The following is a 23,011-nucleotide window of genomic DNA, read 5'->3' as shown; positions in this document are numbered from 1 at the left end:
GGTTCATCTGTGGCTCATCCATTTAGTTACTTGCCAATGCCACAAATTTATTTTATCCCAGGCCCTAAAATAAAATGTGGTGTGTGTGTGTGTGTGTGTGTGTGTGTAAAACAGACTTTGGAGCCAGACAGTACTGGATACAAATCTCAGTCAGGCTATTAACAAGCTAATTAGCAAGTTACTTGACTTAGTTTCCTTATCTCTAAAATGGAAGATTTTTTGTGAAAATTAAAATTAAGATAATTCTTGTAATGGGTTCAACACAGTATCTAGAGACCTGAGCAAATACTTAAAAATTTCAGCGCTCTCTTTTTAACATTATAATTGTCTCTAGGAGATTAGACATGTGTTACTAGTCCCTTCAAACTGACCTGTGAAACAAAAATGTGATTCTTAAGTTACTAAATTAGAGCCAACTCTGTTACAACTAACTGCAAGAAATCACAAGTCCACATCATACAATACTTGTAAAGAGCATACCATATCCCACTGTAGAAAGACCCAAGTGTTTCATTCTATTTTTCACAAGTTCAGCAAGCTCTTGTCTTTCTGACCTCCTGTAGAGGTTCAGGCGCTGCTGGGTTATTTTCTCAGCTGTTTTACCGGAGTGTTTGGGACCTTTTCTGCTCAGTCTTCGGGCCCACTGCATGCTCTTCCTCCTTAGCAGGGGATGGTCGGACTGGTCACTGGATGTTGAGTTGCGGTGGTTACTTCGGTGGTGACCTTGCTCTTTGGCATCTTTGGTGTCTTCCCACTCTTCCACACTGATGGATATTTGAGACTTTAAAAGAAATGCATATTGGTAATTAGATATTTTAGGAATCATGTAGCCTGGAGTTATATTCTTATTTTTTGCTAATATCTTAATATAATTATATATCTCATGAGAGTTTTTACAGAAAGAGCAAAATCATAATCATTGATACTAATTTTCTGCTACTAAAAAATTAGAAAATATGTTTTTTGAACTTATATTTGAACCAGATAAAATATCCTTGCATCCTCCAATATAAGTTTCTTTATAAAAATAATTTAATTTTTTATGTATCAGAGTTTTCTTATCAAATGACTACTAGCATAGAGTTGTTTGAAACCACAAGCAAAAGAACTAGATATTTTATAACTTTATTCAAATAAAGTCAATGTAATGGACTTTTCTCAATTTGCTCCTAGTATTTCACATGAAATTTAAATAAGGACTATAAAAGTTGTTTTATTTTCGGAATTAATAATATTTTTTAAGGTTTTAAATTTACTGCTCTTTCTAAAGAAGGCATTGGCCTGAACTTTATAAAATGTGAAATTTTTTATTTGCTCATATGACCCAGAGGAAAACAAAAAGTACATTTTATTTAATTCATGCATTAATTATTCACCACATAAAATGTTTTCTGATGGAAATATTACAATATATTTCAGGAAATGTTCTCAGTTCTAAGTGAAACTGTGTTGTAAATATTAGTATTTCACAAATGTATTCTAGAATCACAAAGAAAACTTAAATCAGGCTATTCTCCATAGGAGGGAAAAACAATGAACATATTCATAAAGTCTATTTTGATCTGCTCTTTTACTACTAAATCTGATTTTAAAGTAAGAAGCTTTCCTTTGATTATAGGTCCTTAGGAGCCCAAAGTTTCCTGTTTCAAAATTGTTGCTTTTCATACCAGGAAATCATATGAACTGAAACACGGTTCAAAGCAGAAAGCCTTACTTTCTAAAGCATGCACATGCAAAGGGACAGTTTCCTGCATTTTATTCTGCATAAGAGCCATGTTTAGGAATCCTGCTGTGTTTCCTGTCTGTGAATGGAAGTTTGAGCTTCAGCTACAACATGCATGTGTCGCTGGCTTCCAAACTAATAGAATTTAAATTACCAAGTTAAGTAAGGTCAGGAGTCAGATCCAACAAGATCCTTTAAAAGTGAATATAAATTATGGAGGCACAGTCAATGCCTTACACACAATTCTGAGTGCCAAGCTATGCAATCATCTCACACTTAAATTCAATAAAAAATGTAAATATTCATTCACCATTTGTTCCAAAACAGTACTGTAGAAGAGTGATATCAAAACAATTTGTTTAACCTTCATAGCTTCATGATAAGAGACTATTTCTCTCTTGTTTAGATTGAATTATTTATATATGTATATAACTAAATCACTGTGCTGTACACCTGAAACTATTGATAACACGACATTGTAAATTAACTATACTCTAATTTTTTTTAAAAAAAGAAATAATTCAATCTAAACAAGAGAGAAATAGTCTCTTATCATGAAGCTATGAAGGTTAACAAATTATATATATTATACATATAATTTTTCAGGTTCTTTTCCCTTATAGGTTATTACAAGATATTGAATATAGTTCCCTGTGCTATACAGCAGGCCCTTGTTGGGTATCTATTTTATATATAGTAGTGGGTATATGTTAATCCCATTGGGATAAGAGAACATTTCACCCAAAATATAGAAACCTCATTTTAGCTATAGAAATTTAGGTTGGAAGTATTAAAAATTTTAATACAATGGTTTTGCAGTAATGGATACCTTTATAAGTCTTAACTTATTCTAGTTTTATCTGGTTGATAATATACTGAAAATCCTCTTCTCTGAAAGTAAAATACATAAACCCTTGAGTAATATCTACCATCAGTAAAGAATATCAGTCTTTGTTCAGTAATTTCAGTTTATGTGTACTTTGTGGCAAAAATGAAAACATGTTAGTTCATTCATATTTAGATACTTGGCTTGTAGAGATTCACGAATCACAATATTAAGTTTATTTGAAGTAATCTTTCTAGGCATAAGTCCCTGTAATAGTTTGATTCCTACAAATATGTGGAAATAGTAATCTTGCCAGACCAAATACTCAAGATATGCCCATATAATGTCACTGACAATTAAAGTCATGGAACCGTAAGTTAATAAATATTTTAAGGGAGAGACTGGAGATTCGCTTCTCTTCCAGGTAGACGATACAACAATATTTGTCTTTGTGAATGCTTCCTCTTAGTTATGTGTACCAGGAATTATATCAAGTATATATTAGCTAAATAATACTGGATCTCTTATTCACCATTGTTTTGAATTCCCTAGGGAAATGATATCATGATTTATACAAAAAATCCATAGGACTCACAAGGCATTTTTATCATTATTTCAATAAAAGTAACATCTCTTTTTATATACCAGTTTAACTAAAGAGAAAAGAATTAGAAGGATTAGGGGATCAATTTTAAGAAATCTAAACTGACAATACATAGATTGTTCTCTACATGTTTGGAATTTGTATGCCTTTCTCCCAGCCTTCCAGTATGACATAATAAAAAGTACTTTGAATTTTTCTGCATTACGATACACAAACTTGATTGATATTTTGGATATTTCCTAGCTCTGTGCCTATAATAAACTGTGTAACCATTATGTAACATGAGAATAATGATACCCATCTTCTACCTCATAGAAATGTGCAAATTCATATAACACATTAATATATAAAGAAAACATGTCACCTGTATCCTTCCACACATAATAATAATATTAATATATCCTAGAAGAATGATGATCCATAATATCAGTTACTTTGGTAATAAACTGAGTTATTCTATTGCTGGGTACTGAACGTGTGTAGGCACACATGTGTGTGCCTCTGTGTTTTAAAAGAAGGTCAACTTATAAATACATTTTCCTGGTGCCATTTCATCACCTGGTTGTAACTCTACTGTGTTCCTAACATGACATCATGACCTACTGGAAATAGAGTAGTGCTAGGATACACGAACGTGCCTTCATCGTAGGACCTTTTCCTGAACGTAGAGTCAGGGTTATAGAGTGGTTAAAAGCAAGTATTCTGGCATCAGATAGAGCTCGGTTTAAATACAAGTTCTACCCCTTACCGGTTCTGTATTCCTGGTTATGTAACTTAAAAGATTATCCCCAGTTCCCTATCTGAAAAATGATAATTATATTATTACTTTGCTCAAAGTGTTTTTCCAAGCAAATCTAAAAGATGACTCATGAAGAGTGCATAATATAGTGACTGTCTCAGCAAGTGCTAAGTAAATATTAGTAAATATTATGGTTCATAATCTTATATGAAAATACCATAAAAGGGAGAAAAGAAAAATAAATAATTATGAGGTGCTATATAAAAGTAAAGCATAAGTATGAAAAAGGAATGACTCATATTTTGGTGCAGTTCCTCTACCAGTGACTATATTTCATAAGAAATCAAGGTGCTATAATCAAATTCTTGGAGGTGAAGTTTCCTCGGTTAAAGTTTTGTGAAATCTGAAAAACAAAATAGGTATTTAAGCCAAAGGGGAGATTTATTATTCTGTACTGCTTCTATGAATTATTTTTCACTATTTCTATGAATAATGGGAGAACTCTGGCTTGACTTTTGGTACTTTTATTGTCAGAAGCCTAACATAATTATTAACCTAAAAAACCAAAGTTTAACGCTAATGTTTGTGAGAATGAAAAAATATATTTACATATTGCCATGGTCTGATCTGAATGTTTGTGTCCCCTCAAAATTCATATGTTGAAATCCTAATTCCCAAGGGTATTTGTAGGTGGGGCCTTTGGGACGTGATTAGGTCATGAGGGTGGAGCCCTCATCAGTGGGATTAGTGCCCTTATAAAGGAGATCCCACACTGCTTCCTGGCCCCTTCTACCATGTGAGGATGCAAGGAGAAGTGTGTGACCAGAACAGGACCCTCACTGGACAGTGCTGCTACCCTGATCTTAGGCTTCTAGCCTCCACAGCTATGAGAGATAGGTTTTGGTTGTTTATAAATTACCCAGCCTGTGGTGTTTTGTTACAGAAGCTTAAATGGACCAAGACACATATTGTACATGAAATGATTCTAGAAACATATTTATATAGTTCAGTAAGGAAATGAAAAATTCATATGGCTACTCCAACAATTTTCATATACATTTAAAACTTCATCTTTTTAAAATTTATATTAATATAAGTTATATATATAATATATTAATTATATATTATATATTAATTAATTAATTAATATATTATTAATTAATTATAATAATAATTATATATTATAATATAATATATAATATATATATAATATATATTTATATATAAATATTATATATATTATATATATAAAAATATAAATATAAATATAATATAATATATAATATTATATATAATATATATTATAATATTATATATATTATATATTATATATATATTATATATATTATAATAATATAATATATATAATATAATATAATATATAATATAATATATATTATAATTATAATATATATTATATATTAATTATATATTACATATTAATTAATTAATATATTATTAATTAATTATAATAATAATTATATAATTATATATATATTATAATATATATATTATATATATTATATATAATTATAATATATTTATATATATAAATATAATATATAAATATAAATATAAATATAATATAATATATAATATTATATATATAATATATATATAATATTATATATATTATAATATATTATATATTATATATATTATATATATTATATATATATTATATATATATTATAATAATATAATATATAATATAATATATAATATAATATAATATATATTATAATTATATAATTAATTAATTAATATATTATATATTAATTAAATATTAATATGTTATATTAATATAAGTTATATATATTATATATTAATATATATATTAATATAAGTTATATATATATTATATATAATATAACTTTTTTAAAGTTATATTATTTTCCAAATATTTATCAAACAATATGGTTGAAAAAAGCTAAAAGTGTATCTTCATAATAGTAAGACTGGAAAACTTTATAAAGAAGAAAATGTATCTTATGCTTAAAACAGCGTAAGTACCTTAATTTTCAGAAAGGTAGAAAGTGTCAGATTGATAAGATATATGAGACATTCTTTTCCATACTTCACATGCACACAGACACACACACACAGCTGACTCTATTCAACTTCTCTCAATTTTTTATTGAACAGTTATTCATGTCATAGGTTATTGAGCATCTGTGGAACAAAGTGGTATTTTAAAATAAATCAATTCACCCAGCAGTTTGAAAGTGTTTGTAATCTGGATTAGTGGCTCCCTTAAGAATAGTTTTACAGCCTTAATAATAGACTTAAACTGTGCTAGCTGATTTATGTCTGAAGACATTCTGGACTGTTGCTAAAGAAAACAGAGGAAAATGAAATCACTGGAGATGTGTTAGTTGAATCTTATAGGAAAGAATTCCTATAAAATGTTTTCCATTAAAATAGGTTAAATTATAATAATATTTGAAAGATCATCTAAATTTAAATCTAGAAGCAACATGGCTAGTAACTCTGGGTCCCCTGGAAATTTCTTTTTATCGGTACAAATTCACAGAAAGACGTTTCTCCATTTTCAATAAAGACTCAGTTTAATAAGTTCATTTAGTCTGTGGTCTAAGAAGAGATATAAAATAACTAGTTACATTGTATTTAGATGGATTTTCAGAATCACAGAGATAATTAAAGAACAAACAATATTATGGTCTAAAAAATGCTGGATTTGGAATCAAATGCTAAGTTGTATTTTTAATCACATCAGGTAAATGCTTCATGACTTTGAGCAAATCAACTGAGCTTCTTGAAAAATAGTGATCATAATGCTTATCCTGGTTTTCATAGCAAAAATAAACAAAACTTACAAGAAAATAGTAGTAAAAATCTCACCAAAATTCTAAAACCAAATAATTTCGCAAGAATTCAGGCTCAAATAATCGATTTTCTAAAGCTAATAATTTGATAGAATAATTAACATTATTCCAATCTCTTGGCTTCATCCATATCTAAAAATAAGATAATTCATCTACATGTTCTCTTAGGCACCTTTCAATTTTACCGTTATTCTATGAATATAAGGTTTACTAGTAGTAGGTAGAATCTCCATTAACTATTAACTCACCATTTCAATCCAATAACTTCAAAAGTCAATGTGTAATTTTATGTCCAAGCGAAAAAAAATTTTCAGATTCTCTAAAGATAATGTTGAATAATCTACAAATTTATGTTACTTATTTTCCACTATGGTCAGACCACATCTTTTCCTCCTCCTTCCCCTCCCCCCCTTCTTTTCTTTCTCCCTCTGTCATATGTAAGACCTATCTTTCTGTTGTTATCTGTAAGAGAAAATTAAACCTAGTCAGTTACTTTTCTATTTATGAGTTAAATCTCATTTTTGATTATTTGTTCTAAATGTACAATTAAGTTATATATTCACACATCTTTGGTTTTCCGTGTGTGTGTGTGTGTGTGTGTTGTATGTGTGTTTAATTAAATCTCTGCTTTCTTTGCTGTCTGTGAAATTTGAAACTTGGCTAATTTATTATCTCGATATTATTTCTCACATTGGTCATTAATTTTTTTCCTTTGAGCCTTCAAAACTGTCATTCAGAAACAACAAATGTACAAGGGTTTCAATTATCTAATGCCTTTCCTAGTGCTTTAAGCCCAGAAAATCTTACTTTTTTCTTCTTTGTTTAGGATCTTGAATACTATTATCATGAACTTGCTAACTACATGGTGGATGTTTTCCCTTAAAATTTAATTAATTCATCTTGGTTCATAAGAAAAAATTGAGAAATAATTTTGACCTAATTTTAGTTGTTTGTTTGTGTTCTTTTACTAGGAGTCTTGTAAAGTGTTTATAAATATGTAGGTGTTAGTTGGCATATATGTTACTCATTTTGTTTTTTATCACATGCTTAGGAAGTTACACTCCAAAAGAACTAGCTCAGTTTTTAACAGACCAAAGTCTGAGAAGCATGTTTGGAAATGGATATTAAGGGTACGGGGTAATGGTGGAAGAAACATAAAGTTGGATCGGGCAAGATTTATTGGGCTCACTAAGTGTTTAACGTTACAGCCTGGGGAGTCAGAAAGGGTTCTTAAAGTTGTAACAATTGGTACAGGAAGCAGGGTATCTAGGCCACGACTGCCAGCTACACAGTTTTATGTTGCATTTATTCAGTCCTCCCACGCTTCTGTTTGGATTTAACCAACCTAAGTTAGAAGTTTCAATAATTGGCATTTAAGGACAAGAGTATGGAATTGGGGCTCTTGTTAAAGTGGTCCTGTGTCATATGTCTCAGACTTATCTGAGTGTTTCATATTGAATTGTGTGCCTAGATTCCAGTAAGGAGCACGACTGACATTAAGCTCAGAGAATCATCCTTATCCTGTGACCAGCGTTTGTGTGTCTAAAGCAGGCATCAATCCCCATTGCATAGAGCGTTCAGGGAAAATGCTGATACCTTGAGCATCCTACAGCTGGATTACGTGGTTGCTTTTGTGAAGGAAGAGTAGTTGCCATGCTGAGATCCACAATTCTGAACACAGCTCATTGGGACCCTACAAAATGCTTCTGCTGCTGTCGCCTATGCTTCTGGAACAATAGAGTTGCTGATCCCCATAGCAATAAGGAGAAGTACCCACAGGTCCCTGTGGCACTGCCCGGGGGTGAATTCAAAACTGAGTTAAGCCTCAGGTCCTTAAAATCTGACAAAGCAATGACAGACCCATAACTCTGAAGATACTGACTTCAGATTCCCTGGAGCAGGCGACTTATACATATGAACAGGGTAGAAAAGAGCTCCCAGAGTGTCTGCCAACCAAAGACAACAGCAGCAACAAAACTGGAGGAAATAAACAACTGCAACAGAAGTCCACAATTAGTCCAACTAGAAAATTCTTAATTCACCAACAGAGTTTATTAAGATCAAGAAAAATACAATAAAAAGGGAGCTGATTGGCTTTGTGCCTCTACAACATAGGTCCCAAATTAACTTTAACATCTCCTGAGATGTACCGATTGGCAAACCTTTAGGGTCTTCTTTTCTGTTTGAGTTGGAGCTCAAATTATAGTTATGACTGAAGATCTCACTACTTTTAAACAAAGACCCTAAATATGGAGATTGCTCTAAAATTAAGGTAATTTCTATACTCTTAGCAGAGTTATCAAATATAAAATAGAGGACAAAGAGGTATGCCTCATCTTAACCATTAGAGCTATTTATCGCCTTGCCTAAATTTCCCATGGTCATAACACCCATGGCCCCAAAACATCCCCTAGTAGACATGAACACTCTTCCAATGAGTAATACATTAAAATTAAATGAAATAAAACCTTTGGTGCTTACAATCAGTTGGACAAAATGGGACCCTATGAACCTTCTGTCTGCCCAATATAGTTAATAAAATCTCTAAGGATTGTACAGAGCTTTCAAGGATTGAAACCCATTATAAGAACTATTTAGAGAACAGATGATAATCACCGCTGCTTCTCCGTTTAACAGCCAAACTGACCTGTTCTTAAACCTGTTCTTAAACCTGGGAAGAATGAATGGTGCCCCACAGTAGACGGTCCCAACCTTAGTGCCCCACTCCCACATATTAAGGCACCATGCCCAATATTGTTGAAATTACTGAATCTATTCAGTTGGCAACTGATAAATACTTTGCAGTCATAAATTTCACTAATATGATTTGTTTGGTGCCTGTTTTGACGGACTCAGCCAGTTTCCCTTCACCTTCGAAGGGACACAGTACTCCACTTAACTATACATGGGGCACCTCAACAGCCCTGCAATCACACACAGGCTTCGCAGGCAAGATCAACACTGCATCCAACTTTCTCTGGAATACAGGTATGTCATGACATTGATGACTTATCATTCAAGGAGAGTCATTTGACACCCTCATTCAGGACACAGAACCATTCACAAAGGAGCTCACGAACAGGGATGGGCCACTGTCTCACACAAAATACAAGATCCCCTCAACTTAGGAATATTTCTAGACATTATTTGCTCAGTCAAGGGGTTCTCTATCCCTGTCACTGTCGAGAAATAATTATTGATCTGTGAGTACCGACAATACTAAGACAAATCTAATACTTTTAGGCCTTTGGGTTCTGGAGACAATGTATTTCTCATTTACAATTTTTTTAAAGCTCATTTATGCTGCTACTCACAAATTGGCCTACACTGAATGAGGTCCATTACAAGAAAAGACTCTAAATTCTCTCCAAATTGCAATACAACAGACAACTGCATTAGTTTCACCTTTCCCTCTTCTGCCTCTACCCCCAGATTCCTTCACTGCAGAGGCCTCCTCTAGGACCTCCTGGAGACTCTGAACCACTCACAACAGCTAAGTTGTCCACAGGCTTCCAGTGCAAGAAACTGTCCTCCTTGGTCTCATGCTCACACCATCGGAGCAGCAATTACAAGGCATGTATCCATAAATATTTACATAAAATTAAGGGTAATATGATAATTAAGGCCCAAAATTTATGACAGATGTGGTACAAAGAAAATTATATAAATTTGAGTAGATTTGAAAGGATGACTCCATGTTGAGAAGGAGATCTGTGTCTGATTTCAAGAAACATATACTGAACACTTGTGCAAGGCACCGTCCGAGGCACGTGGGATACAATAACGAAAAGATAGATGTGGTTTAGCGATAATTCCCTAATTTCAAATTTTATACCTCAATATCCTCAGTTGGAGAGTATGACGTAGAAGAGAAGTGAGAAATTAAGAATATGAGAGAAGGTAGAAAAATGGATTATCTTGGAGTCCAGGAAGATGTATTTTTCATGGAATGGAAGGGGTGATGAATATTGTCAAATAGTTCCTACTGTAGCTTTTCTTCCCTCTAACACAGGGGTCCCCAACCCCCGCACTGTGGACTGGTACTGGTCTAAGGAACCGGGCCGCACAGCAGGAGGTGAGCGGCGGGTAAGCCTGAAGCTTCATTTGCCACCCCCATTGCGCACATTACCGCCTGACCCATCTCCCCACCACGACCCGTCCATGGAAAAATTGTCTTCTACGAAACCGGTCCCTGGTGCCCAAAAGGTTGGGGACCGCTGCTCTAACATACATATCATAAATAATATCTATCATTACAGAGACATGAGGAAGAGGAAGAAAAGTTATAAAAGGTCATTACTTTATCTAGAACCATAGCATTGCCCAATGATGGAAGTTTGTTTGTTTGTTTCTTTTAATAAAGGTTAGGCATCTTCCACTCACATAAATATGTTACAGAAATTATTGGTGATCTTGAGAAGTGAATTTTCTAAATAGCAAGTTGAAATATTTACTAGTTAATATGTCTAACATAATGTTTTTTTGAGTTGTGGTGTTCAGAAATACATTTTAAGTGTTCCATGAAATTGCCTTAATTATGTCATGTTTCTATATCATATAGCTCTATCAATGCGGCAGCACTACTTTCCTTCATTGTTTTTCTTATGAACTCAGGTGACCTTTCACTGTGCAACAGTGGAATGTTTTTATCTTTTCTGAAGCTATAACATTTATTTTCTCCTCAAAATAATGTATTTTTAAGGTGAAGTAATAATATTATCAGCATCAAAATTATCATTACTGTACATTTTATAACTACGTTTTTTGTAGGTCTCAAGGCATCTCTTCACTCTTCTAATGGTTATTTAATATTGACTGTTGTATTTCATGTTGATATGTGTCTGGTAGGTTAGAATCAAAGTCTGGCTCAAATCTAGACTAATTTCATCCTCATTAACTTTTAGTTCATTAAGGAAACTAAAAAGCAGTTTTCTTTAACCAAATGACTCATTTTATATCTAGAAATAACCAAATGTGTCAACATATTTTCTTTGTACATAAAATGTCCTTTTGGGGTACATATGATTTGGTTTTTATGTATTGTACATACTTATATATGTGTGTATAGAGAATTTTCTTATACACCCGAATAGTTTTAAACTCCAAATTTGACTTATAAACAAAAAATCAATAAATGGAAGAGTACTTATTAAGCACACAGGTTCAACACAGCAAGAAAGGAAGGCATTCAGTTAGTTTACATGATCAGAATCATAGTTTCATTGCCAGTTCTGTCATCTTCACAGTACAATTCTCACTCATCATTTTCTAGAATTTTCTAGAATTACAGGAATACATAGGCTAAAGCAATGGTTTCAACCACATGTATATGTGTGTGTGTAGACCCTACTTACTGTAGGGTAGGTGAAGGGGGCTATCATTCTATCACCTCCAGAATCTTACAGTACAGAAGAAAACACCTAAGCATATAAAGTTATGAAAAACTATTATAGTCAGTTCAATATGAGTACAGCATCAATTCCACCATACCCAAACATTTTACACACACACACACACACACACACACACACAGACGCGCACACACACACAGAATCCTCTTCTCTTTTTCAGCATTTGAGAACCACCACCCTAAAGCATATAACAGTTATGAATAAATGAGACTGTGGAAAGAAAATTTCTATGATATATGTAATGTCTTAACTAAGGAAGAGATTCAATGGTATAAGACTTGGTAGATATGAATATTTATATTCTTATGTAAAGAATCTATATAAAATGGTATTATTGATCCAAGTATACTGTTGCTGAGCGATCATCACTCCCTTATTAAGACCTAGATGGCTTAGATCAACCTTATAACTTTCTATTCAGTTCTGATTTTGTAGACTCCAGCACCCATGCAACAAGAAGTTGTGACTAAAGGCTTACTTTACTTCCTGTGGCAGGGTAAAGTGAAAGAATGATGTCATGCAGTTTAAGATATTAAGTGAACAGAAAGCCATGACTATGTAGTTAAAATAAAACAAACAGATTGGATGCATTTAAATAGCTTCTTGCTAATAAGTGTGCCAGTGAGACTGTTTTTTCTCTTTCTCCCTCCCCCAAGCCACACAGCATGCAGGATCTTAGTTCTCCAACCAGGGGTGGAACCCACACCACCCCGTGCAGTGCAAGCTCGGAGTCTTAACCTCTGGACCGCCAGAGAAGTCCCGTGCCAGTAAGAGTCTTAAGTTAAGGTACATAAATAATGCAAGTAAGAAATGCTTTCCTGACATTGAAAATAAGATAAGAATTAGTAGAGCTAGGAAATATTATAAAAAAGAATAATAAAATGGACTAAAAATATTCGAGTCAAATTTTTATAGGAGAAAAGTGAAAGAAAATTACAGGTGAGCTGAGACCCATGGTGTGTGTGTATGTGTGTGTGCCTGTGTGTGTATGAATTAGAATGCACTTGAGGTTAGTGAATATATTTACTTTTGATAATATTACAAGGTATTTATCCAAATCACAGGAATACTTCCTATTATTTCATTTATAAATTTAAGTGTATTGACACAGACATTTTCTGAAGCAGTGTTATCCACTCAAAAACGAAGAAGCAGTGAAAACTGATGAGATGAGATCTATATTACTCTATGTACGTTGGCACAGAATTGTTTGCCATTAACTATGAACGATTCACTTAACACATTTCTGCCTTTTTTCTAACTGATGAAGTGATAATAATAAACCTCCCTACTTAACCTCCACTCTGCTATGTGTTGAGAATTGCCCAAGTTCACACACAGCTAGTAAAAGTAGGAGCCAACTTTTAAACATAGATTATCTGGCTCCATGTCTAGTGCTTTTACGGTCAGACAAAATAATTGAATAAATGAATCTTCCCAGGAACAGGGACAGAGGAGAATAAAGAATGGCTAGAATATAGGAACTTAAAATTCGGTCACAAGCAATTGACTTGGTACGACAGGCATCAAACATCCACGATTAGGCATTGTTAATCTGTGTGTATTACACAAGACACTGAAGGGAAGAGAATTTGGATATTGTAAATCCACCCAGAAGTAATTAAATCCAAGAATAGGCATGAAATGTTCATGTCCACTTTCTGGTATGTTTACTGACTCATTCCAAGCACCTAGATGAGAACATCTGGACCTTGGTGGTGCTCAGTAAATATCTGTAATTCTGGAAGATTATAAGACAGAAAGTATCTGGCAGATAATGAGTTTGTTATTCATGTTTAGGAATTAGAACAGGGAGGGCAGAGAACAAAAATTTGCCATCCCTCAACCCCGAAGTAATCACTGAAACCACAAGATACATTGAGTGCTACAAAGCCATGTGTTGAAAAGAGGAAAAGCCTTTTCCAAATCCCCAGTTTTGGTTCAAGTGGCCAATTCCCACGTTGATTCCCAAACAAAGCACTTTGGGATCTCAAAGCAGATGGTGGAAAAGAGAGAGGTGGCCAGAAATTGGTAGAAGCTCCTACAGCGAAACCTAGTGATTAAAAAAAACAGGCTCTGATGTCAGAAAGTGATAAAGTTCAATCCAGGTCTGCTACTTCCTAAGTTTTTATTTTATCAAGTTAATGTGTCTAAGTCTCTGCTCATTTACAAGTGGGAATAATATCATCCACCGTATCAGCCTGCTGGGCAGATTAAATAAAACAAGAAAGCGTTTAGCATTGTTCAGGGATCGAGATTAATGATCTGGGAGAGATGACCTGCAGTGAACTTTAGCCCACGCTTAGGTAGATAATGAAGTACTTTCTGGAATCTAAAGATGAAGCCCCATCCTAGGGTAGGAGGTGAAGGTGACTGCTGCCTCTCCTTGGGGTCCTGCGTTCTAGAGCCAATCCCGAGACAGGAGATTAGACGAACCTTCAGATGGAAGATCACAGTAGCAGCATTTAAAATGAGCTGTTATAGGCAGAAACTGAACAGCAAAAAAGGGGAAAAAGAAATAAACCAGTGCAAACAGGGAAAATAGGAGTAATTCATGATATGAAAACTAAGGATAAGAGAATTTTAAGATGTAAGAGATAATGAACGCTGTTAAAGGTTCTACAGTGCTTAAACAAATTACAACTAATTTAAAAGGCCAATGATTTTGGCTAAAAGAGATTTTTAATAATTGAAGAACAGTACTGATAAAGTAGTGGGGGAAAAACTGGGAGATAAGGAATAGAATGGACAGCATGTATGAAGTCTTCTGAGAGTTTAACAGCAAGAGTAAAATAAGAAAAAACAGAAAAAAAGGAGAAAAATGTCTTGAGATTTGGGGAAACCTGAACATATTTGAAGGGAGAGAGAAAAAAACATAACAAAACAAGCTAGAGGTGGAAAGGACGGAAATTGTATAAGAAAAAACTGGAATTACAAGGATAAGCATATTTTAATATCTAAAGTACAATTAGAGCTTTTTCTTCATAAAAAGGATTGTGAGAAGGATACTTATATTGGAAGACTCAAACTTCCCAGCAAATTAAAGGGAAGACACTTTATTTATATAGGGAATTGACTGGAGGATTTTGAGACCTCGAATAGTAACTATGAGAAAGAAAGCAATCAGAGGAAAAAAGTTATGAGTCAACTTGTAATTGGCTACGAAAAGTCAGAAATGAGCCAAACCTTTGATTTTCTGCATCTGAAATGGTAAGTTAGAGAAAAGAGGAGATAGTGAAGCTTGACATCTGAGTAAAAAGTAAAGAACAACACTTTGAATCAACATGGAAAACTACAATAGAGCCAAAACCTACATTTAAAAAATTAACTTTACTTTCAAACATGAAGCTATAAAGTTTTTTCACAGATGAAAACTTTGTTCTTACTGGGACATGGTGTGACCACTAACTAGTGTTTCTACCACCGTGGAGCAGATCTGGACTCACACCCTAGAAAGCCTTCAGTAGAGGCAAAGTGAAGCAACTTGGCTTGTGACATGTTCCTAAAATACTTCCTAAAATAATGTCTGCCAGTTCATTATAAATAAAATTAAATTTTATTTGTGAATCAGGTCAGGTCAAATGCTGGTATAAATTTAAAATTTTAGAAATATATGTTTGATCTCATTTGAGCTCAAAGAACTACAAAACGTATTCTAATAAAGCAACTGTAAGAACCCTAAGACGAGCTCCCCAAACCTTGCATGTGCCAGAGCTGTGTTCTGCATTGAACTAGAACTTTAACTTGCACCACCTGTGGTGGTAGCTGGAAGCCCTGAGCAGCTTCATGCTAAACAAACGTTCCTATTTTCTATGTACCATCATGTGAAAAAGGTTGGAAAGCATCTAAAACATTTTTCTTACATCCCAAAGTGAAGCCTCCTTAGTAAATATTTAGTAAATTCCAAAGGAATACATATATGGGAATATGGGAAAACATATATGGGAATATGGGAAAACAAAATTAGAATATTTAAAAATATAATAAAGCTAGAGATTATTAAACCTTAAATAATTTAGGATGCTCAAAATAATTTAATAAACAGAATTTGCATTTATTACATGGATTCAAATCTATGATGTAGAGAAAACAACAGTCACTCTGTCAAAATGTTGGGTATTATGATAATATAGAACTTCTCTCCAAAATTCAACAAGCTCAAAAGTAGACTCGTACCTTTGGTTGGTAATTTTGGCACACAACTTTTACACTTGTGACTGTGTTCTCCCAGTGGGCTGAATGGTACCACTGCTTTGACATTCAAAATGCAATTTTTAAAGTTGAAAATGTTTATATTTGTAATAGTTTCTTTAATTCTACTTAATGCTTGGGAGTTTGTGTTAAGTACTAAGGCCATAATGACAATTATTTATCGTGATTTAGATGAAGCAAATGGAAAATAAAATTAAAAAATGCAAATCACATGAAGATAACATCAAGGGTTCAGGAATATAAGAAGTGTATGTAAACATACATAATGTGTTATTAAGAATTTTTTTATTGTAGTAAATCAATGATTATCACAGGTTAATATTATCAAACATTAAAGTGATGGCTTCTTCATGACAATAAATTAAAGCTATTAAAGAAAAAATTCAGCATTAAAAAGTGTCCCAGAGGAATCCATCACAGGTCCTATTGTTCCCATAACCATTTCTAGGGGGTCCAGCCTACATAAGAAGCAAACTAAAGGTATGTTTTATATCAAGACCCCCATTCCCTTTCAGTACCAGCTGACTGCATTGAAGGTGGCACCTCCCTTGAGGACAATCTACAGCCAGTAAGTGACTAGCTGGTAATGACACCACACAGTAAAATATGTGATTGGATTAATACATAAACATAATTTGAAGACAAACAGGTAAGATTTGGAATATTAGGGAAATATAAATACACTAACTTGAAAATAGAGCATTTAAAAGCATTTCACCTTACTTGTTTTCTTTTAAAACCTGAAATATTGAATTCAATCTTTAATATTCTTTTCATTTAATAACTGAATTAAAACATTAGACAATTTGAGGAAAGGGAAACAAACAAAATACTTACTTGTGATGCTATTTCTCGACACTGACACAAAGCGAGGGAAAAAGAAACACACAAAATACAGTTTAAACAATGACTAAACAATACATACACAAACCAATCAGTAACAGGACAATATATGACAGATACCACAGAACACATCATCTAATTATGTGTTTGATTATTATCATAGCACTTTTGAATACAATTAGGTAAATAATAAGCTAATATTTTAAAAATTTGCTAGAAAGTTGTTCTTGTTAGATTTTTTTTTCTAAAATCGTCTAAGATTTGACAGAAAGTTAATGAGGTGCTAATAGAAAATAAAACAATTGATAAGAGCTTATGAAAGTACTATATTCATGAGAGGATATTGACATAATCATTGATATTCAATAATCACTATTGGTATTAATAGCTGTACTATTTAAAAAACTTTAGACCTTATAATAAGATTGTTTTTTCACCTCTATGTATACATTTAAGTAACTTTATAGAAATAGATTTAGTTACCACATAGGCTATAGAGGATAAAAATTGATCTGCCCAGTCAACATATAAACCCTAAATATTTAGGGGTTATACAAATCATGCTATCTTTTTCTTAGGAATAATATTTTCATTCCTCAAGGTAGAAGTGAAAATTTCAATTATATTCTTTGGTGTAATATAACTCAAGTCTAACCCATTATCTAGCATTCTCACTATTGTTACAAATATAAAAAATGCATAATAAATATATGAATATAGGCTCCTTGAAATTATTTGTCTGCAGATTCTTAACAATTGGCCCAATGAGTGAGTGAATAAATGCAGAGAATGGGCAGCTCGAGTTTCAAAACTATTTTATCTAAATCCTTACTAAAATCATTGTATTAATGTAATTTTATAAAATGAAAACTTTGTTTTTTTGGGGTTTTTTTGCGATATGCGGACCTCTCACTGTTGTGGCCTCTCCCGTTGTGGAGCACAGGCTCCGGACGCGCAGGCTCAACGGCCATGGCTCACGGGCCCAGCCACTCCGCGGCATGTGGGATCTTCCCGGACCGGGGCACGAACCCGTGTTCCCTGCATCGGCAGGCGGACTCTCAACCACTGCGCCACCAGGGAAGCCCGAAAACTTTAATCTTAATAATATATTTAAAATATTACTTTCCAATTTAAGGGAACCCTCCCTTACTGTTGGTGGGAATGTAAATTGGTGCAGCCACTATGGAGAACAGTATGGAGATTCCTTAAAAACTAAAAATAGAGCTACCATATGACCCAGCAATCCCACTCCTGGGGATACATCTGGAGAAAACCATAATTCGAAGATACGTGCATCCAATTTAATTGTAAAAAGTTAATGGTTGGTAGATGGTTAACTATTACCTATGCACATTTTTTAAAAATATAGGATTTATTGATGATGAAGGTGAACAACAGAGTAACATATTCCACAAATTTATTGGTTATACTGTAAAGCTGTTGGTATTTTAATATGCTTTAAAATGACCTCTTTCTAATTTCTAGTAAAATCTTCACTGGTTATGGTTCACTTCAAGAAAATGTGATTTTCACTACACTGGAAAACTGAAGGCAAATACAATTTCACATTTTCTTACCAAAAAATGAGAATAAATATTTTTATTAATTCAGAAGTTTTCAGATTTTGGAAAGTATCATATACTGAATAGTAGGTAATACCTTCAGAGGGTCTTGGGTAGCATTTTATAATAAAAACACTTCTGTAATGAAAAACATGAATATTCATTTTAAGGGGAATAAGTAAGTATTATGAAAAATCTCAGAACAGTTAAAGTGAGGTTTTGCCACCAAATCAGTTTAGTAAGCTTTCTGAATTTGAGAATTATGGAGAAAATACTGTGGACAGAAATACTGTTCTCCTTTGTCCCCAAGAGAAGCACGAGTCCTTGTTGATTCTCTATTTAGTTTTTGAACCAGAAAAGTATGGTATTTGTAAAACTTCCCTGAAATAGACATGTAGAGAGTGGTCTATTCTAGCTTGGTGTTGTACAATTAGGTGAAAAGGGGCTGACCCAGCTGTACCCTACTCTCCATGGACTGATTTTCCAGTCCCTGTACGCACTCCCACTGTATGTTTGTATGAATCCTCCTTCCACCAATTTATAGCCCACAAGGAAAAAACTGAGTAAGTGTGCCAGGGCTTTTATAAATTTCATGATTTTAACTATGTGTATTTTTTTATCATCACGTGTCTTTGAAAAGACATCTGCAAAGGGATTTAGTGCTTCCCCTCCTCCCACAGCCAAAGCAGTGACATAATTTAACTTTTTTCTCTATACACCAAATATGGGAAGATATTGAAGTCAGATTAGGAGACGATGTGGCATGAAAACCTGCATCTGCCTTTAAAATGTATTTTTTTCAACTCCATGAAAAAACAAGGAAGCAAGACCTAGATTTTTTATGTTAGCTTATCCTTCCTACATTCTTATATGAAATGTTGGCATTAAATTTAAAATATTTCATATATTTTGAATAGAATTGAATTGAATAGAATTGGATATTTAAAAGCATAAATTGAAGAAAGGATCGATGAGTGAGTCTGAAAATGAAAGTTTACAGCTGGAAATGTATTAGTTGTTTTTATTAGTTATACATACATAGTTTAAATAGTCAGAAAATGTTACGGTTTGTTTTGAAAAATAGCAGCTCCCACCATGATCTCTTCTATTTTCCTCTGGTAGGACCCAGCTACTTTTACCTCTTTTAGCTAGACATGTAGGTCCTTATCTTTGTGTCTCTATATAACATGCTTGACTGTCATTTCTTAATTTTTTTGTCAGTTTCTACTTTTATCTATTGACTTCTCACTCTGGAAGAAGAGAGAGTAACTATCTTTTCCACCCACCATTGCCATATCCCGTCATTTCAAAATGGTTGAAGTATAATTTTGGTTAGATCAAAATTCAGGTCATATTATGACTACAATTTACAGGTGAAATACATGGGAAATGTGGTTACTATTCATTGCCTGCATACTTTTTTGATGTTGGTGGCGGTGATATTGTATTCCTAGAGTTAATTAATTAATTTTATTAATTGCTTCATTAGATTTGTACTTGGTAATCCACCCTGAACTCTTTGGCAATTGTCTAATCTTTCTTTAAGACAGTGAGATGCATCATGTATCCTACGGCTTCCATTTTCCAGAAGAAAAATTTTCTGAAGCTTTCTGACCTGCTCCAGGTTTCACTTCTTGCCTGGTGGTCCTTTCATCACCTTCTTGACTTTTGCCTTGGCCTCATACTTGTTGCCAGGTTTCCATAAAATGTCTGGTTTCTTTGCATTACTTCCTCAGTTTACTCATTAATTCCTCAGTTTACTCATTCATTTTGGTGGAAGTAATTTCCTTAGAAAGCAGGCATGGGAGCATATGTTTGGAGAAAATTTTGAAATATGATTAATTCTACCCTAACACAAGTTTGGTAGTTTTGTCTGAATATGGAATTCTAGTTTGGAAATAATATTCCCTCAAAATCTCGAGGGCATTGTTCCATTGTCTTTTGGCTTGTAGTGTTGCTGGTTGAGAAATCCAAAGAAATACTTTGAATGTGACCTACCCTTTGGTTTTCTCTCCCATCTCTTTTAAGATCTTCTCTTTTCCTTCAGTGTTCTGAAATTTTATGATGCTGTGCCTTAGTGTGAGCCTATTTTATTCACTGTGGTGGGCCTCTGGTGACCCTTCCCATTTGGAACATGTTCTGTTCTAGGATTATTATTAAATTATTAAACTGATATTTCTTCAATTTGCTTTCATTTCCTCTTTAGGGAAGTCTTAAAATTCAGATCTTAGACTCTTAGACCCCCTGGACTAGTTCTCTAATTTTATCTTATCTTTACTATTTTCCATGTTTGAATTTTTGCTCTAGTTTCTTGGTGGTTTCCTCAGCTTTATGGTACAAACTTTTTCACTTCTGCTCACGTACTATCAATCCCCAAGAGTTCTTTTTTATTCTAAATGTTCCTTTAAAAATACAGCTTCCTATTCATCTTTTATCCTTATCTTATCTTTCTAATAATATTAATTACAGCTTTTCAATATAGAACTTCCCTAATACATATTTGACATATCCTATAATTCACCCAATTCAAGTGTAAAATTCAAGGATATTTTAGTAAATTTACCAAGTTGTACAACAAACACCATAAAAAGATTTTAGAATATTTCCATCACCCCAGTAAGTCCCATCATGTTCATTAACTGTTACTCTCCATTCCCTCCACCTCACCCTGTCTTAGGCAATCACTAACCTACTATCTGTCTGCATACATTCACCTTTTTTGACATTTCACATACTTGGAATTATACAATATGTGGTCTCGAGTCTATTCTCTCACTTGACATAATGTTTTTGAGGTTTATCCAAGTCACAACACATATAAGCATTTTGTTTCTTTTTATTGCTAAACGGTACTCCATTGTATGGCTGTACCGCATTTTGACTATCTGTTCGCTAGCTGAAGGACTATTAGGTTGTTTCTAATTTTTGGCTATTATGAATAATGCTGCCGAGAACATTCATGTGCAAGTCTTTGTATGGATATATTTTCATTTCTCTTGGGTAAACAGGAGTAGAAGTCTTTATTATATTTTATGTTTTATATTTTCTTTTCCCTCAGTGATCTGTCTTTCTTACAAGTTCAGTTTTTTCTTTCTGTTTGTTTATTTTGGTATCTCTATTTCATTCTATTCCCTGAAATAGGGAATTTTGAGTTGTCTTCTTATATTAAGAGTATAGGGCTAATAAATTGATTGAAAGCTCTGGGTGGGGTGTTTTTAGTGTGAGTTTCAGGGTCCCCTGACTAGATCATTGACCTGGAGACTCTCCCGTGTCTGTATCATTAGGCCGTTCACGTGGCTTGGTCAGATTCCCTGGGGAAGACTCTTCAATCTGCTGTTGAAGGGTAAAGTACACAGAATGTACCTTTGCACTTAGCTCTGTGAATTCACTGTGGTACTACTGCATGCAAACGTGCCGTGTCTCCCAGTCCACAGACCATCTGTGTACCCTCTTCATAGAGTCACCTTTCAAACTGCCCCTGCGGGGTGAGGGACAGTAACACAGCTCTGTGAGCTGTTAGGGAGAATGAGGACCTGTGAACCATCTGAGAAAGAAGATGCCAGATGTTTCAATTCTAAGTTGTTGCTGTTGTTGTTGTTTTTGCCGTACGTGGGCCTCTCACTGTTGTGGCCTCTCCCCTTGCGGAGCACAGGCTCCGGATGCACAGGCTCAGCGGCCATGGCTCACGGTCCAGCTGCTCCATGGCACGTGGTATCTTCCCGGACCAGCCCGTGTCCCCTGCATCGGCAGGCGGACTCTCAACCACTGCGCCACCAGGGAAGCCCCCAATTCTAATTATTGAATGGAGTTTCTACCTCCTGAAATCTGGTGTCCTCTTTTTTTTCCTTATTTGTTTTCTTTTTATTTATTTATTTTTGGCTGCGTTGGGTCTTCGCCACTGCACGCAGGCTTTTTCTAGTTGCGGCGAGCGAGGGCTACTCTTCGCTGCAGTGCGCGGGCTTCTCATTGCGGTGCCTTCTCGTGTTGCAGAGCACGGGCTCTAGGCACGCGGGCTTCAGTGGCTGTGGCACGCAGGCTTCAGTAGTTGTGGCACACGGGCTTAGTTGCTCCGCGGCATGTGGGAACTTCCCGGACCAGGGCTTAAACCCATGTACCCTGCATTGGCAGGCGGACTCTCAACCACTGTGCCACCAGGGAAGCCCTGGTGTCCTTCTTTAATTAAAGTAAGAGAAAAATTGGCATTTTGGACAACGATAAATTATTTGAATTCTAACACTTGAGTAT

General features: G+C 34.2%; 1 protein-coding gene across 8 annotated transcripts in view; it reads right to left on the bottom strand.

Annotated features, from left to right (window-relative positions):
- Window positions 1–364: 364 nt before the first annotated feature.
- The window catches only part of KCNT2 (potassium sodium-activated channel subfamily T member 2), a 383,268-nt gene continuing 360,621 nt past the window's right edge, over window positions 365–23,011 (bottom strand). For 6 of the 8 annotated variants that reach the window (XM_079945031.1, XM_079945029.1, XM_079945033.1 and 3 more), the window contains 2 exons: window positions 17,199–17,219; window positions 365–781 (listed from right to left, as the gene is read on the bottom strand). In XM_079945031.1, the coding sequence (XP_079801157.1) occupies window positions 455–781; window positions 17,199–17,219 (348 nt within the window). In that variant the 3' untranslated portion in view covers window positions 365–454. Of the gene's footprint in view, window positions 782–4,200; window positions 4,296–17,198; window positions 17,220–23,011 lie in introns of those variants that run through there. The other 2 variants (XM_079945032.1, XM_079945030.1) reach the window with 2 other exon arrangements.

Source organism: Stenella coeruleoalba (genome assembly GCF_951394435.1).
Source record: "Stenella coeruleoalba genome assembly, chromosome: 1".
NCBI lineage: Eukaryota > Metazoa > Chordata > Mammalia > Artiodactyla > Delphinidae > Stenella > Stenella coeruleoalba.
This window is presented reverse-complemented; position numbering and strand designations above follow the sequence as displayed.